Source organism: Anomaloglossus baeobatrachus, chromosome 11 (assembly GCF_048569485.1).
Source record: "Anomaloglossus baeobatrachus isolate aAnoBae1 chromosome 11, aAnoBae1.hap1, whole genome shotgun sequence".
Taxonomy (NCBI): domain Eukaryota; kingdom Metazoa; phylum Chordata; class Amphibia; order Anura; family Aromobatidae; genus Anomaloglossus; species Anomaloglossus baeobatrachus.
Window position 1 is genome coordinate 179,507,782 of NC_134363.1, and position 16,722 is coordinate 179,524,503.

At 39.6% G+C, this 16,722-nt stretch overlaps 1 protein-coding gene across 2 annotated transcripts; it reads left to right on the plus strand.

Annotated features, from left to right (window-relative positions):
- Positions 1 to 1,637: 1,637 nt before the first annotated feature.
- LOC142256889 (indolethylamine N-methyltransferase-like) lies at positions 1,638 to 13,832 on the plus strand. Of its 2 annotated transcripts, XR_012727575.1 has the most exons (4): positions 1,638 to 1,809; positions 4,570 to 4,777; positions 10,881 to 10,967; positions 12,897 to 13,832. XR_012727575.1 is itself a non-coding variant. In XM_075328851.1 (3 exons), exons 1-3 carry the CDS (start codon positions 1,653 to 1,655, stop codon positions 12,931 to 12,933), a joined length of 402 nt encoding a protein of 133 aa, XP_075184966.1. In that variant the 5' UTR covers positions 1,638 to 1,652; the 3' UTR covers positions 12,934 to 13,832. The 2 variants fall into 2 exon arrangements, 1 of the variants encoding a protein (XP_075184966.1); XM_075328851.1 differs by lacking the exon at positions 10,881 to 10,967.
- Positions 13,833 to 16,722: the final 2,890 nt, after the last annotated feature.

Genomic DNA, 16,722 nt, shown 5'->3' on the forward strand with positions numbered 1-16,722 from the left:
GACACGTGTGCTTATCTGCCAGCAGACCCCCAGTAGCACTGAAGACAGGTTCCGAGAGAACGCTGGCTGCAGGACACAACAAGATCCCCAAGGCGTACGTGGCGAGCTCAGGCAATTTATCCAGATTGGAAGCCTAAAATGAGCAGGGCTCAAGTTGCTCAGTAATGGCATCGACGTTCCCTTGCATATACTCATATCCTTGTCTCCTCCTCTTTTTCCTTGTCCAGCTCCTTTGTTTTCGCATGAATATATGTCCTTGTCACTTTCCCATGTGTTTGTGTTGTGTTGTGAGTTGTTTGTCACCTTTTGGACACCTTTTGAGGGTGTTTTGTAGGTGTTTTTATGTGTTTGTGATTGCCTGCCATTGTTTCCTATGCGGTTCGAGTTCGGTTCGTCGAACGCTCGACGAACCGAACTCGAACGGGACCTCCGTTCGGCGAACCGACCTCGAGCCGAACCGGGACCGGTTCGCTCATCTCTAATAGTAACCTACTGAGCGGGTTACTATAGCAATGGGGATCTCCGATCAGCTGATTCCCGGGGCTGCTATGCACTGGCTCCTGCATAAGCCGCCATATAGCGGTGCCGGTAAACAGGGAGCTAACTCCTGCGGCTCCTGCAGGAGCCAATGCATAGCGGCCACGGTAATCAGGTGATCGGAGATCACCGATGCTATAATAACCCGCTCGGTAGGTTACTATAGCAATCGTGGCATCATGTCACCTAGTACCTACACTACCTACACACTAAATCTGTCCCTGGCTCAGCAGCACCTCCCCCCTACACATGCTGACTGTGGATCACACTGCCGAGCACAGCGCCATCAGGTGTCATATACAGTGATGACGTTGTGCAGCCAGCCAATCACTGTAATGCTACAGCCATGTTGGTTGTGGCATTACATGGTGTGACAGCCAATCCCTGCATGTGGGCTGACACTGTAAACAGCGCCCACATGCAAGGAGGGGGAGCCGAGCATCTACCCGAGCATCTCGCCGGTACATGGCGCACGCTGAGTATACTGAGCACTGAGATGCTCGGGCGAGCACCGAGTAGTGGTGAGCTTGCTCGCTCTTCCCTAGTCATCAATGTCTAATTGGCCAGGGTCCAACACCTTACACCTCCATCGAACAGCTGATCTCAGTCCAGGCAGCAGCAGCTAGGAATGCTCAGTTTTGGAGGTTCTCCGACTTCTGATAGTGGCCTCGACTGCATGCTGCAAATCCGCCACCACCTATTTGAACCAATAGGAGGGGGATGGGCAGCTCCGGAACTTAGCCTTTCCAGCTGCCTACTGCCGAAGCCAAAACTAAGAACTGATCAATAAGAGTGCCGGATGTTGGACCCCGACCCATCAGACATTGATGACCTATCCTAAGGATAGGTTATCAATGTTAAATAATGAACAACCCCTTTAATAGCTTAAACATGTTTTTGTTTTTTTGTTTCAATTTTGTTAAATATTTGTATGTAAAGATCTTTCAAGTCAGATGTAAGTAATTGTATGATCCCATGACTCTCTACATTAAGATGAGATCTCATGATCTTATAATCAATCAATGCCAACCTGCTTTGTAAATTGAATCCTACAAATTATATAAAGCACTTGAGCGTCTGTAAAAAAACAGTCACTCCGCTTGTGATACAAGATTATGATGATGGATTCCTGTCCCTATAAGCGCTACCATGAAGATGGATATGATTCCAGACAATGTCTGGAGCATTATTTTTCCGATAAATCTGATATGGTCTTTGCAGAGGATGCATTGATATTTCCCATTGAAAATCTTATAAAAACTTTCACCGAGGGTATGTATCTTAATCTATCTATGTCTAGTTAATTGATATTTATTAGTTTGGGTAATCAAAAGGGTTAAACAGACTGCCCCATTGATATCCAGCTGAGGAAGCAGAACAAAGCATAGGATGAAGAATATAGAGTCTCCGACATCAATGTTTTCCCTTCTGTTTTCTCCAGAATCCTGGAAAACATGTGAGCATGGAAAAATGATACTGTAATTTAATATTTGAGTTATTGGTACAATTATGATATGTAAATGAGATTTCTTGAAAACTAACATTACACAGATATCCTATTGCTTTGAATGAGCTTTGCGTGCTGAATGAGACGCTCTATTTTTTTTTTTTACATAATAAAGAATAATGCGCCGGCTCTTACGTGCCTGTGTATACCTGCTTTAGTTTATGTGCCATGGGTGAGTTTTATGTACTATACCCCTTAAATTCAGTGCAGCTCTTCCATAGTTAAAGTCTAAGTTTGGGTTTTGGGGAGTTCATTGTAATAATGAGCTGTTTCTTATAAGCTCATCACCACAAATGTGTCATAAGCCCTCCGCCATAAAAGTATCCTTAGCCCTCCGCCCCCCACTGTCAGACAGTAATCATGGCAAATCTGACATTAAATATTCTTAAAATAATAAACCCTAGCCAATAAATTAAGTAATATTACATGCAAGGATGCATACTGAAATAGTTATCTATAGACAGATTAATCAACCAAAACATCACTCCATAAAGATGTTAAATGTAAAAAGACAAAGTCAATGATGGAGTAGGAGAGGACTAGGGCAGTCGTAACAGGACTATTATACATAAGAGGAAAGAAAACGACCAAAGAGCTCAATTGCAAACAGTTAATCTTTATTGAGTTAGTGGTGAGCGGCATACGTAGCAAGAAGGACGCTGACACAGGGTTTCCCAGGGAAAGAGTGACAATGCACTATTGGTATAAACATGAACAAGGGTATATCATATACACAGTATAGATGATGGTAATTCACTAATCCTATAAGGATGGATACAAGAATATACACAGTATACAAGCGGTGCAACTGTAACTAATAAAGATAGTCGTGACCATCCATTATAAGAAGAATTAGCCAAACAGATCATACATATAATTCCAAATGGTGGATAAATAGAATATTATATCATGGGGACCAATTGTGGCTAGTAGCTGGTGTAAGAGATACCCCTTATGCAGTGAGTCATGTAAAGTCCAAGGGACGGATGCCCATCATGAGGCTTACATACCACAAAAATCCGGGAGACCGAATAGCAGCGTCCACCCGACGGCCGTTTCGGCGGAAGAGCCTTCGTCAGGGGGAGCCTCCCTTGTTCATGTTTATACCAATAGTGCATTGTCACTCTTTCCCTGGGAAACCCTGTGTCAGCGTCCTTCTTGCTACGTATGCCGCTCACCACTAACTCAATAAAAATTCACTGTTTGCAATTGGGCTCTTTGGTCGTTTTCTTTCCTCTTATGTGAAATAGTTATCTGGCAAGTAATGGGTTTTCAAGGAAGACGCTCCTCTTCGGCGTTTGTAGACGACTATTAGTGGCACTCTTACAAGACTTGTCTCTAATGTCATCGTCAGCATTGCAAACTTAGTATAAGGTGCATGTGTGTAGAAGGAGGCCCAGCATGCGTGACCAACTAGAATGTGACCACCAGGAGCTGGGATCCAGGGATGGTTGGTCCTCCTGCTGAGCATGCACACCTTATGTGCCACTGGCCAGAGGATACTACTGTTCTGCCCACACAGTACAGCTTTTGCTCCCTCAAATATAATCAGAAGAAAATGTTTTCTGTGTGTTTTGTTAATTAGCTACAGCTTGTGATAATTTTCTCTATTCAGTCATAATGTTCCCCATTTTGGCCTCCATTCAGGAATAATGCCTCCAATGCTAAGTTATTATTTTAAGTAAAGTTATGACAGCAAGTTGAGCACTTGAGAAAGGTGGGGGACCCTAATATGTGACCCCAGGTGTGGATGTTCCATTCTTAATGCAGCACCTCTGCTTAAAGAGTACCAACCATCAGGATTTTCATATATAAACTAATGCCAGTGCTATACTGATGCTATTATGCTGATTCTATACATACCTTAAGTTGTGAGATCGGATGTATACTTTCTGAAATATAGGCAAGTAAAGTTTGTGAAATGCACTGTTACTTGTTGAGGTGCAACAGAATATCTAATAGGTCAGTTGAGTATTGCTAGTTATTCCTGCCACTGTCTGCTGCCTGTCCTTTCTCCCCCTGTTCTTCCTCCTTTCTTCCTCCCCCTGTAATAACAGAGACAGGGAGAGAATTAACAGGCAGCAGACATGGGCGGGAATAACTAGCAAAACCCGACCCACTTAATAATTATTCCGTTGCACCTATCAATCAAATAACAGTGAATTTCACAAACATTACTTGCCTGTATTTCAGAAAGTATACATCCGATCTCACAACTAAAAGGTATGTATAGAATCTGCCTGATAGCACCAGTACAGCACTGGCTTTAGCTTATATATGGAAATCCTGGTGGTTGGTCCTCTTTAAGTTAACTGCAATGGAGTTTTCCATTTTGTCTATGACTCTATACACTGGGGTAATATAGATGATAATCCTTTTGTTGAAGTTATTAGAAAGATGACTGTATATTTCTATCTTTAATATTTGATGTTTGCTAAAAGAAAAACACTGCGGTACTGCCTACCTTTGCATGATTGTGACTTTTTCGTCTGTATGCATGTTTCAATATTCAGGTTTTTTTGCAGGTCATATTAAAGGAGACATCTTGATTGACCTCAATATTACTTCCATGGTTCACCATTTGTTTGCAGCCTGTGAATTTTTCAACCACATTATAGTGCTGAAGGCGAGAGACAGATGCATTATGGAGCTGAAGAGATGGGTTGACTCACGAACAGGAGCTTTTGATTGGAGTCATGTCACAAGACTTCATGCAGACATTGGAGAATGCAGGTGAAGTATTTTACCAAAAATTCTGAAAATCCCATTATCATTATTTCTACAGTATGAAATATATGACTGCAGGTTTAGTATAATATTGTGTATCTTCTGTCTGCCTTATTTTTCAATTACATTTTAGAAATTGATTGCAAAGTTTATATTTGTCTACTCGGGACAAAATGCTCAGTCTTTTTAGCTGTATAATACTGGGTACTGTTGGAAGGGCGCATTAAAGGGTACTTTACACGCTGTGATATCGGTACCGATATCGCTAGCGAGCGTACCAGCCCCAATCGGTTGTGCGTCACGGGCAAATCGCTGCCCGTGGCGCACAACATCAATAACACCCGCCACATGGACTTACCTGCCCTGCGACGTCGCTATGGCCGGCGTTCCGCCTCCTTTCTAGGGGGGGGGTCGTGCGGCGTCACAGCGACGTCACACGGCAGCCGTCCAATAGCAGAGGAGGGGCGGAGATGAGTGGCCGGAACATGCCACCCACCTCCTTCTTTACACATTGCCGGTGGACGGAGGTAAGGAGATGTTCGTCGCTCCTTCGGTGTCACACATAGCGATGTGTGATGCCGCAGGAATGAGGAACACCATGGCTACTTACCTGACAACGATTTTTGGTAAATGAACGACCTCTCATTTGCCAACGATTTTTGACTCTTTTGCGATCATTTAAGGTCGCTCCTGCCTGTCACACGCTGCGACGTCGCTAAATACGCCGGATGTGCGTCACAACAACCAAGACCCCAACGATATATCTTTAGCGATGTCATAAATGGCCCTTTATGCTCTGGTTATATCACATTTGATTCAGAGGTAATAACTGAGAGCTCTGTTGTGCTTCTCCAACATATTCAACTGATTGCCCACTCTATAGAGTGGGAAATTATCGCCATTAACGAAATTGCAAAAAAAAAAAACATAGCATTTTTTCTAATTTCTAATTTAGAAAAAAAAGTATGTCCAATACCCCTGGTTAAAACTACTTTTATTGTGAACAGTTAGGTAAGTTGAAGATGAAATGACCTCTAAAAAGTATAATGTTAAAGATGACACCTTTCCTTTGCATTTTATCCAAAAAAAGTAATATTTTACATTTTAAAAATGACAAAAAGGAAAAAGGGCTGATGCAAAAGTTTGGGCACCCTTGGAGATTTTTGGGCTCTGATAACTTTGACCGAGGTTTCAGCCCTTAATTAGCCTGTTAGGTTTATGTTTTGTTCCCTATCAATGTTAGGAATAGGCAAGAGATGCAAATTTCACAGCTTTATAAAATCCCAGCCTCTTCTAACCAAGTGCCAAAAAACATGGGTTCTTCTAAGCAGCTGCCTAGCACTCTGAAAATGGTGGTGGCACACAAAGCAGGAAAAGGCTATAAAAAGATAGCAAAGCATTTTCAAGCTGCCCTTTCCTTAGTTCAAAATGTAATTAATAAATGGCAGTTAACAGGAACAGTGGAGGTCAAAATAAGGTCTGGAAGACCAAGCAAAATGTCTGTGAAAGCTGCTCATAGGATTCCTAGAGAGGCAAATAAGAACCCCCTGCCTGACTGCAAAAGACATTCAGAAAGATTTAGTAGACTCTGTAGTTGTGGTTCATTGTTCTACTTTTCAGAGACACCTCCACAAATACAGTGTGGCATTCATGGAAAAGTCATCAGAAGAAACCTCTTCAGCATCCTCACCATAATGTTCACACTCCTAAATATACATAAGAACATCTAAACAAGCCTGATGCATTTGCAAACAAATCCTGTGGACCGAAAAGGTTAAAATAAAACTATTTGGCCACAATGATCAAAGGTATGTGTGGGGGAAAAACGGGCTGAGAACTTCAGAAAAAAAACAACTGCCAACCATTAAGTATGAGAGTTGATCAATTATACTTTGGGGTTGTGTTGGTGCAAATGGCACAAGGATCATTTCACAGAAGAGTGAAGAATAGATTCAATGAAATTTCAACAAATTCTTGATGCAAATATAACACCATCCGCAAAAAAGCTGAAGTTGAAAACAGGAGAAAAGAGGAGAAAAGAGGCTGGCTTCTACAAATGGATAATGATCCTAAACACACGTCAAAATCCACAATAGACGACCTCAAAAGGTGCAAACTGAAGGTTTTACAATGGCCCCACAGTGCTCTGATCTCAGCATCATTGATAATCTGTAGCTAGACCTTGAAAGAGCAATGCATGCAAGACGAGCTAGGAATCGCATAGAACCGGAAGACATCTCCAAGGAAGAGCAGTGAATGCAAGACGAGCCAGGAATCTCACAAAACTGGAAGTCACTTTTCCAAGAATGGAGGAAAACAAGACTTGAAAGACTCTTGGCTGACTACAAAAAGTGTTTGCAAGCTTTGATACTTGCCAAAATGGGTTCTACTACCGTATCCCCAAAAATAAAACATATCCCAAAAATATGCAAACATTGGAAATCCAGCAATGCAAAGTAATTGAACCAGATGAGAAGGAATATGATAACAAATGACTTCCTTGATTACATCATTTAAAATGTCAATGTGCAGGGCTGCAGGCATATCATCCATAAAAACACAGAGAGAGGAAAAACACCAACATGCTTTGGGTTTGCTAAGCCTTAGTAATGGTTACACAATGTAACTTCACAGACACCAATCTATATATACAAGTGTATATGTATTACCTGTATATAGATGATATCTGTGAAGTTGCATTGTGTCTGCACATTAACATTTTAAATGATGGAATAAAGGAAAGATTTTTTTGCATATTTCTTCTCATGCGGTTGGATTTACTTTGCATTGCTTGGATTTCATTGTTTGTATATTGTTGGGTCTAGGAGTTTTACTTGCAATGCAGGCAGTCCAAGCATACGATAATCAGGTGAGCCGACATTCATGCTTTTAACCTGAAAATAAGCCCTAGTTTAATTTTTTGGAGGCTTTTTGGAGTATGCCTAAAATATAAGCCTTACTCCAAACATGAGCCCTAGTTGCGGTTTCACAAGGAAGTGTCCAAGCAGCTAAAAAAAATTAAAGAATACAGTAGTACTCTCCATCAAAGAAAGCAGACATACCCAAAATAAAAAAAATCCTACAAAATAACCAGAGTAGATAGCCAAAAATGTAAAAATTGATAAATCTTTATTGAAAAACATTTTAAACTTTTTAAAGATTTATCAATTTTTACATTTTTTGCTATCTACTTTGGTTATTTTGTAGGGATTTGTTGATTCTAGAGTTAGCTGCTTTACATATTTGGTCATTAATTGGTATCCTCAAAATATTGCAGACAACCTCAAAAAAGAAAGACACCCCCCAAAAAAAGGAAAAAATCGCACTCATCAGACCCCAAACAATGGCAAGTGCCGATGGTGCATGGGCTCTCACACAGAGATCTGTGTCGCTGATAGGTCTCTTGCTGTTTCAGCTGCATTGCACTTCAGCTCTCACAAACCAATCAGGTGCCAGTATCACTGCCTTCCAGTCACCAGGAAGCTCCAACCACTGTAGAACACAGGGGGACCTTACAGTGACGCAGGTTTATATGTGAGAGGCCATTCACTTGCCAACTCTAATTGTTTGAGGTCTGGTAAGTGCAATTCTTTTAGAGGGTGGCTGCTTTCTTTTGGCTTTAAACTTATAAGTACATAGAGAATAATACATTTAAGAAGGAAATTTAAACCTTTGTAAATATAATCTATACCCACCACTACAGGATGGTCCTGTACCATGAGAATAGCAGATCAGATAAGAAAATGAACATCTGAACCAGTAATAGGATTAACATTAAATGTTGATGTTCAAGAATGTGATTACATGATTAAATATAAAAATGTTGATTTTTGGTTCAAGAATAAATGTAGATTGCTGTTTATGGGAAAATATAAGACATCCCTTGAAAATAAGCCCTAGCGCATATTTTAAAGAAAAAAAAGGATATAAGACCGTGTCTTATATTCAGGAAAACATGAATAGGTACTAACAGGGTACCAAAACTTTGGTATCTTCCCATTTACCTTTTTCATTAATTTTAAAATGCAAAACATGAAAATTATTTTTTTTGCTTAAAATACAAAGCTAATGTGTCCCCTTTAACTTTATGGGAAAAGGTGTATTTTCCAGCTAAGTTCCGAAACAAGGTAAAATCCAATCTTTAATAGAAAATATCCTTAAAAAGTTTTTGTAACATCATACACAAAAACAAAGATAAAAATGCACTTAAGAACAAATAATTAAAATATATACAATAGTTTAAACATGAATAGACAACCATTGCACATAAGATATAATTGATATTAATAATGGAGCATGATCTCATTTCTATGATTTAAACCTGTGGGAGCCTGAGTTCCCAAAGAAACATATCCAAAATGCTTCTCTATTTTTCAGGGCTTGTTCACAATCTCATCCATGAATACGTTTATCTATGGATTGAATAGCATAGATTTGGGAATTACTAACACTGCGGTTATGATGATTTATGAAATGTTTGGCTGCATTCGATATGTTTCTATTTGACATATCCGTAATGTCATGTAAATGTTCTCTTATTCTGCATTTGAGTTTCCTAATTGTAGATGCCATATACTTTAAATCGCATTCTTTACATGAAATAATATAAACACAAACAAAAAATCGTATGCAATTGAATAAAAATATTTAAATCTTTATTAAGGAATAAAATTAAAAATATAAATATATAAAAAAAGATGTCTCAAGAAACTGAAGAAGAAGCATTGTTAATGTGAAAAGTGCGTCGGGTGTGTGGAACACCATTGTACTTCTCTCCTCCTGATTCCCTTTGTAGGTAAACCATGTGCCATTATGGAACCTTTTTCATGTGTTTATTTTCTGTGATATAACTCTTGTTTAACACATAAATGACACACTAGTGTCTTTAACCTAGGATAAAATGTATTATTATTATTATTATTATTATTATTATTATTATTATTATTATTATTATTATTATGATACTTATATCAGACATGTAGTTAGATTTACTGTGATCTATTTATTTATTTAATACTGGTCGGGTTCTGTTGTTAGATATTAGTATACAGAGGTTTCAGCTAGGTGTTCCCAATATATTCCATCTGCCCCTTTTTTTATATATTAATATTTTTAATTTTATTCCTCAAAAAATATTTAAAACGTGTTATGCAATTGCAGAACAGTTTTTGTTGGTGTTCATATGCAGTGTCGCCAGTGTTCCCATTTTTGAGATTGTGATATAGGTGCTATTATGAAATAATATACACTACAAACTCCGAGTTGCAGTTTAAAAATGTAGTGATTTTTTATTTTTCACTGTTATTATGAATATTGAAATCTCATTTTTTTAAAGAATGATTGCATGTTTTACATGGGAAAGATCCACACTTGAAATATCCACTAGTGGACAACCATGACTTTTCCAGATGCAGTTTATTTTGGGACCCAATTAGAAAAGGAGATAAATATTTCCCTAAAGTTGGGGATTTACAGGGCATTACTCTAATACCTTTTTTAAAATAGAATCAATTACCGGAGTCCATCTTTTAATAAACATATAATTTTTGGTTTACAATATTAGAAATATTTTTGAAAGAACTATTGTATGTTAATACTAATGTAGGAATATTAGAATCAATGGTTGTCACGATTCCCCTGTGCAGACAATCTTGCACACAGTTGATACTCTGCTGTGCCTTCCTGAACTTCAGAGCCAGCAGGTACATTTCCTTTGTGCAGAGCATTTTCCATTTGGAGATGCTCTGCTGTGTTTCTTTGAGCACTAGCTGGCAGGTTGACTGACAGTGCAGGATTCCATGCAGGTTCTGGGAGGTGCTGATTACTCAGGAGTTCCATCTTACTGGCAATTGCTCTGGTTCATTACTCAGCATGCTCTCCCAGAACCTTGCCATTCATACTCTCTAGTTCTGCAGTTGTGCTCTTGGCTTGTGTTTGTGCTTGTGTTCTGATCTATGTTTTTTGACCCCGGACTGTTCATTGACTCCTCTCTGCCCGCTCCCTGTTCTTGTCGTTACCTCCTGGCTTCTGACCTCGGACCATTTACCTGACCACATCACTGTCTGCTCTCTGAATCTAATATGTACTCTCCTGGAATTCTGACCCTCAGCCTGTGACTCGACTGTGCTTCTACTTACTCTCTGTGTCCGGTCGTGTGTTCCTGTTTCCTGACCCCTGCTTATGTGACTACCCTTCTGTAAGTAGTGACTAACATCACACTGATATTATATGATTGGTTCATGTTTTTAATCAAATTTATCCTATCTTTATTTTTTACAATTCTCTGTGAACGTTCCAGAAACCAGGAAGGATAATTTCTTTGTAAAAGATGATTTTTTTTATATTTGCTGACTCTTTCAAAAAATGATCTTTCCTACTACATTTTCTTTTTGCCCGGTAAAATTTCCCACTGGAATCGATTTAATAGTATAGGCCAGGTGAAAACTGTTCGCATTTAATATTGTGTTGCCAGCTGTGGATTTGCAAAAGATTCCACTACTGATTTTTTTTTCCCCATGATAACCTGTAAGTTGTAGATCCAAAAATGTCACACTATTTTTATGAAACATATGAGTAAATCGCAAGTTGAATTCATTGTTATTTAAGTAGGATATATACAGAGGAATATCATCTGTGCCCCCTCCCATAAGATGATCAAGTTGTCTATATACCTTGCATACCACATAATTCGATGAGAAAAAGAGTTTTGAGTATTGTAAATAAAACACACTTCCCACCATGCCATGACTAAATTAGCCACGCTGGTGAGAACTTGAGACTCATTGCTATGCCACTTTTTTGAAGAATTTATTTTATTAAAGTTGAAATAGTTGTGAGTCAAGAGATATGATAGTACTGTATGGATATAATTCTGTAATTCAGGTGTATAGTTGCTATAATTTTTTAAATGATGATTAACTGCTAATAGGGCAACATGTTGTGGGGGTATGCAAGTATATAGCAAAATGATGTCACATGTGAGCCAGGTCCAATGTTCAGACCTGATAATTCAATCATCAAATAATTCCAGGACTTCTCGTATGTCTCATGCTAGAGCAGTAGCAAGATCTCAAGCTTCTAACCATCAGCAACTAAGACGGTGTCCGTGGTGATCTCGTGTTACGGAAGCAGATGGTTTGAACTAAAAAATAATGAGGGTCCATCTCATCAAGTGCGGGCAATTCAAAGCAGCCCGCAGTCCACCGGCAGATCAATAGTGCTCACCACCGCGACACCCCATGAGCCCACAGCATTGACCATCCTGCGCCACCCCTGCTGCCCCTGTAGGCCATATACGGTTTGTAAGACACACACCCATTTTTCCACCAGTTTTGGGGGAAAAAAGTGCATCTTACAAACAGAAACATATGGTATATCCGAACACATCAGAAAAATTAATTAGCTTATTTTCTTAAAACCAAGAGCATCAGTCTTAAGCCTGCTTTACACGGTACGACCGATTGTGCGATTTCACAATCGATCATACCCGCCCCCGTCCTTTTTGCGTCACGGGCAAATCGCTGCCCGTGTCGCACAAAGTTAGTAAACGCCGTCACACATACTTACCTATCGTGCGACCTCGCTGTGGGCGGCGAACGTCCACTTCCTGGAGTGGGAGGGACGTTCGGCGTCACAGCGACGTCACACGGGCGCCGGCCAATAGAAGCGGAGGGGCGGAGATGAGCGGGACGTAAACATCCCGCCCACCTCCTTCCTTCCACATAGAGACGGCGGCGGCCGCGGGAGGCAGGTGAGCTGATCATCGTTCCCGTGGTGTCACACGGAGCGACGTGTGCTACCACGGAAACGATGGTCAACTAAAGTAACCGATATTATGGAACCTAACGAGCAGTACCCGACTCACGATTTGTGAGCGATACTGCGTCGCTAGGAGGTGTCACACAGGCCGGCATCGCCAGCGATGCCGGATGTGCGTCACAAAATCCGTGACCCCGACGATCTATCGCACGATAGATTGCCTGGTGTAAAGCAGGCTTTAGTTGAATTCAATTGTTTGCCCAGTACTGTAAGCCGATGAACCAGTGCTAACCAGTGAACTCTAATGCCGTAATATTCATAATTGACGAGGAGACATTATTTCATGATTTTTTTCCATTTATTTCAGTGACCTGTTACAGGACAAAGAAGGAAAAGTGAGATGAGCCCTTCAGCATGTTATGAAATATGACCTTGAGAAAGAAAATATGTTGGATCCAATTGAACTACCACTTGCAGATTGTATCATCAGTGCTTGGCTTCTAGATGTAATCAGCAAAGATCAAGATGATTTCAGGAGATATATTAGGAAGTTCTCAAAGTTGCTGAAACCTGGAGGACATTTCATACTAATCGGGTGTTTAGAAGAAACCTATTTCACAGTTGGGAAAGACAAATTTCATGCTTTCAGTTATGACGAGGAGGTTGCCAGGAAAGCTCTAGTTACAGAAGGTTTTGTTATTGACCGCAGTGAGGTTAAAAAGAGAACAGTTGTAAGTGATCTTATTGATTATAAAGCCATGATATTCATTGCTGCTCACAAAGAGAAGTAGGTCTGAGATGACACAAGTTGCATCTCCATGTCAAGTGTTATATATAAAGCTAAATTCTATTAATATTCTTAAAGAGAATCAGACACTAGGTCAAAAGTGGGAGTGTATGTATTGGGGGGGGGGTTTACATTTTTAGGCTGCTCTTATTTTTAACCAGTAAGACACCACACATTTGTAAATGTCCGGAAAGCTTAGTACTAAATGCAAGTGCCCAAATTTCTGGTACCATGTAGTGGATTTAATAAAAAATGGCATGTTCAGAAACATCAGAAATAAAATAGGAAAAGAGCTAGTTGCTTCCTTAATTAGTGCCTAGTGCATGATACCAGTGTATAAAAATATATGTTCCCTGTCTTTATTATAAATAGTTTTGTGCACCATGAATTAAGGGGAGAATTAACTTTTTATGGTGAATAAAACTGATGATCATCCCATTATCACTTGTATCTTCATTGCAGCCATTGGATGTTTAGTATTATAAGTGCAAACAATAAAGTTGTTAAAAGGTGAAAGATGTCCAGATTATCTATTTGTGTTCTTTACTACAATAGAATTTTTCATGCTTACATGCTCTCAATTTGACAAAAACTGATTTATGAAAAATGATTGTATTGAATTGAATGTATCCCCATGTTAAGTACAAGAAGTATCCAACACACCAGATGAGAAATATTTGTTTTCGATCAGCATCTTGTGCCATGAAATGGTGCCAAACAGATGTGGAATTTTTGTAAACCACATTTAATAGACCTCAAAATGTATTTTAACGTGCATACCTTCAACATTAACCATTGGTAACAACAATTCATATAACTGATGCAATATATGCCTGGCCTAACTTTAGAACTGAGCGGATGCTGCTCCAGTTTTTTTGTGTGCTGGATTGATTTCAAACAAAAACAATGTTTTTGACATGTCAACTTGGGCTAAATGGAGTCATTGCTTTTTCATATTCTATATTTGCCATCTCTTCTTCCTAGAGAGAAATTATTTGCGAATCAAAGGCTCACCTACCCCAGGAGTTTTTAGTGTCTGTTCAGGATAGGATGCACTTAATTTTTTCAGTCTGGGATAAAATTCAAAAAGGAAAATGTGATATCTCGCTGGGGCCTCCAAATTGTCAAAGATGAGAAGTTTTCTCACTCAGGAAGAGTCAAGGATTGGCACAGTTATACCATGGTGGAGACGAAAAAGTAAAGACATACACTTGTATATTTACTACTTTATTGCTCATATCACTGCTCTTTATATAGAAACCTTTGAATTGGTTAAAAATACATCACATGGGTACTGGAATATTACTATAACAAAACAATTGGCTAGATATTATGGAATAAAGCTTTATGACACATAGACCTTGAACCCCATGAGGGCTCTTGTTGCCCTTCCAAGGACAAAAATAACAATCTTTATTCCAATAAACAGAAAAATAATTCTGACAAACATTTATATGAAACAGTTCACAGCAATACCTATGTATTACTGAACATCTCCCACTCTTTATGAAAACCATCTAGTTCTTAATAGAGATCCGCAAAAACAAGTTATAAAGTTCAACAAAGAGACAAGTCAGTGTGTACAAAGTTCATAACAGATGAAGACTAGGGCCTAATGAAAACATGGTAGCTGCAGACAAAATGGCCTTGTCCTAGAAATATCTTTCACATCATATGGATATCTGTCTGGATTTATATAAGGGTCAGCAAGACACACGCTTGTGTCTTGGTATTAAGACTTTCCTGTGTCCTGTCTGCCTGCAGCCTCTTCTCAGTCTCCTGTTTTCCTAAGGCCTCCAATGCTTTGCTATCTACTTCCCTGTTGCCTCACCTAACTGCTGCATGTGCCCACCCAGACTTAGACCTTGTAGGATCCATGTCGCCAGGGGAACTGAAACACTTTTATTGTCATTCCAGCCAGAGCTTCCATTTCTTAGGTCCATATTGAAACATGGAATGAGATACACATCATCATTAGAGATGGACGAACAGTCAAATATTTGGGTTCAGATTCTTTGTGCCGAATAATTTCTATTATTCGTGTATTCGTACGAAATAAAAAAACAATGTAAGTCAATGGGAAACTTGAATAATTTTATGGAGGACCTTGGAAGTAGGTCTTGGTGGGCTGTAAAAACAATGCAATGGATGGAAAAGTGTTGAAACTAAATGGGAACAGCATGAGGAAGATGTCTGGATGAATTTCTTACTAACAGCTGGCTTCTGGGAATAATGTCAGATTATTATGGGGATCAAAGCAGGAGAATTATACTTACAGTTTCCCATTCCCATGGCTGTCACATTGCTTCCTGGTCTGATCATTAAAGTTCATGAATATGCACTGCTTCCCCTGCCCACCCTCTGCAACAATGTCTGTGATTGGTTGCAGTGTAAAAATATATAAATAATTGGAAAAAAATGGTGCAAGGTCCTCCATATTTTTATACCCAGCGCAGATAAAGCAGACAGCTATAGGCTGCAGCCCCCAGCTTTGTGCGTTATCTTGGTTGTGTATCAAAATACAAGGGACCCCATGCTTTTTTTTAATTATTTAAATAAATAATTTAAAAAACATTAAGAGGTCCCCTAATTTTTATACCCAGCCAAGATAAAGTGGACATCTGAGGCCCTGCCCAGCTTAAAAACTGCAGCCACCCCAGAATTGTCACATCATTAGATGTGCCAATTCCAGCACTTTATCCTGCTCATCCGAATTGCCCTGGTGAGGTGGCAATCATGGTAATAGAATTGGTTAATGACAGCTGTGAATGGTCAAAAAATTACAGCTCTCATCAAGCCCAAGGTTAGTAATAGGGAGGGTTCAATGAGAACTAAAACACAAAACACAAAGAAAAATCCTTTATTTAAAAAGCACCCTCTTTCTCAAATTTATTAACCCCCAAAATACCCTTCAAGGTCCAATGTAATCAGCAGATGGTGCCACAACAATCCCAGCTCTGCTACATCTGAAGTCGCAGTGCATGGTCACATTAGAGGACATTAGGCTCACTGTGGTGTTAGGGACACAGTGACGGAGCCGCAGCTGTGAGTGGTGATGTCAGTAAGTTCACTTGACATCATAGCTGGGGTTACATGAGATGAACTCATTGAACACAGTGACCTCAGTGAAGTCATTGAAGTCAATGCACACATTCAGTATTTGGTTGTGGATATTTCTGCACCAAATCTGCATCTCCTGATAAAAAAATGCACCGATATTGCATCAAAACAGTCAGGGGAAGTCACTGAGTTCAATGATTTCACCTTAGGTCAGTTCACCTGATATCACAGCTGGGGTACCGTGGAAACCCCAGTTATGACATCAGGTGAACTCACTGATGTCACTGCTCACAACTGAGGCTCCATCAGTGTGTCCCTGACACTGCAGTGAGCAGTCACATTTTCA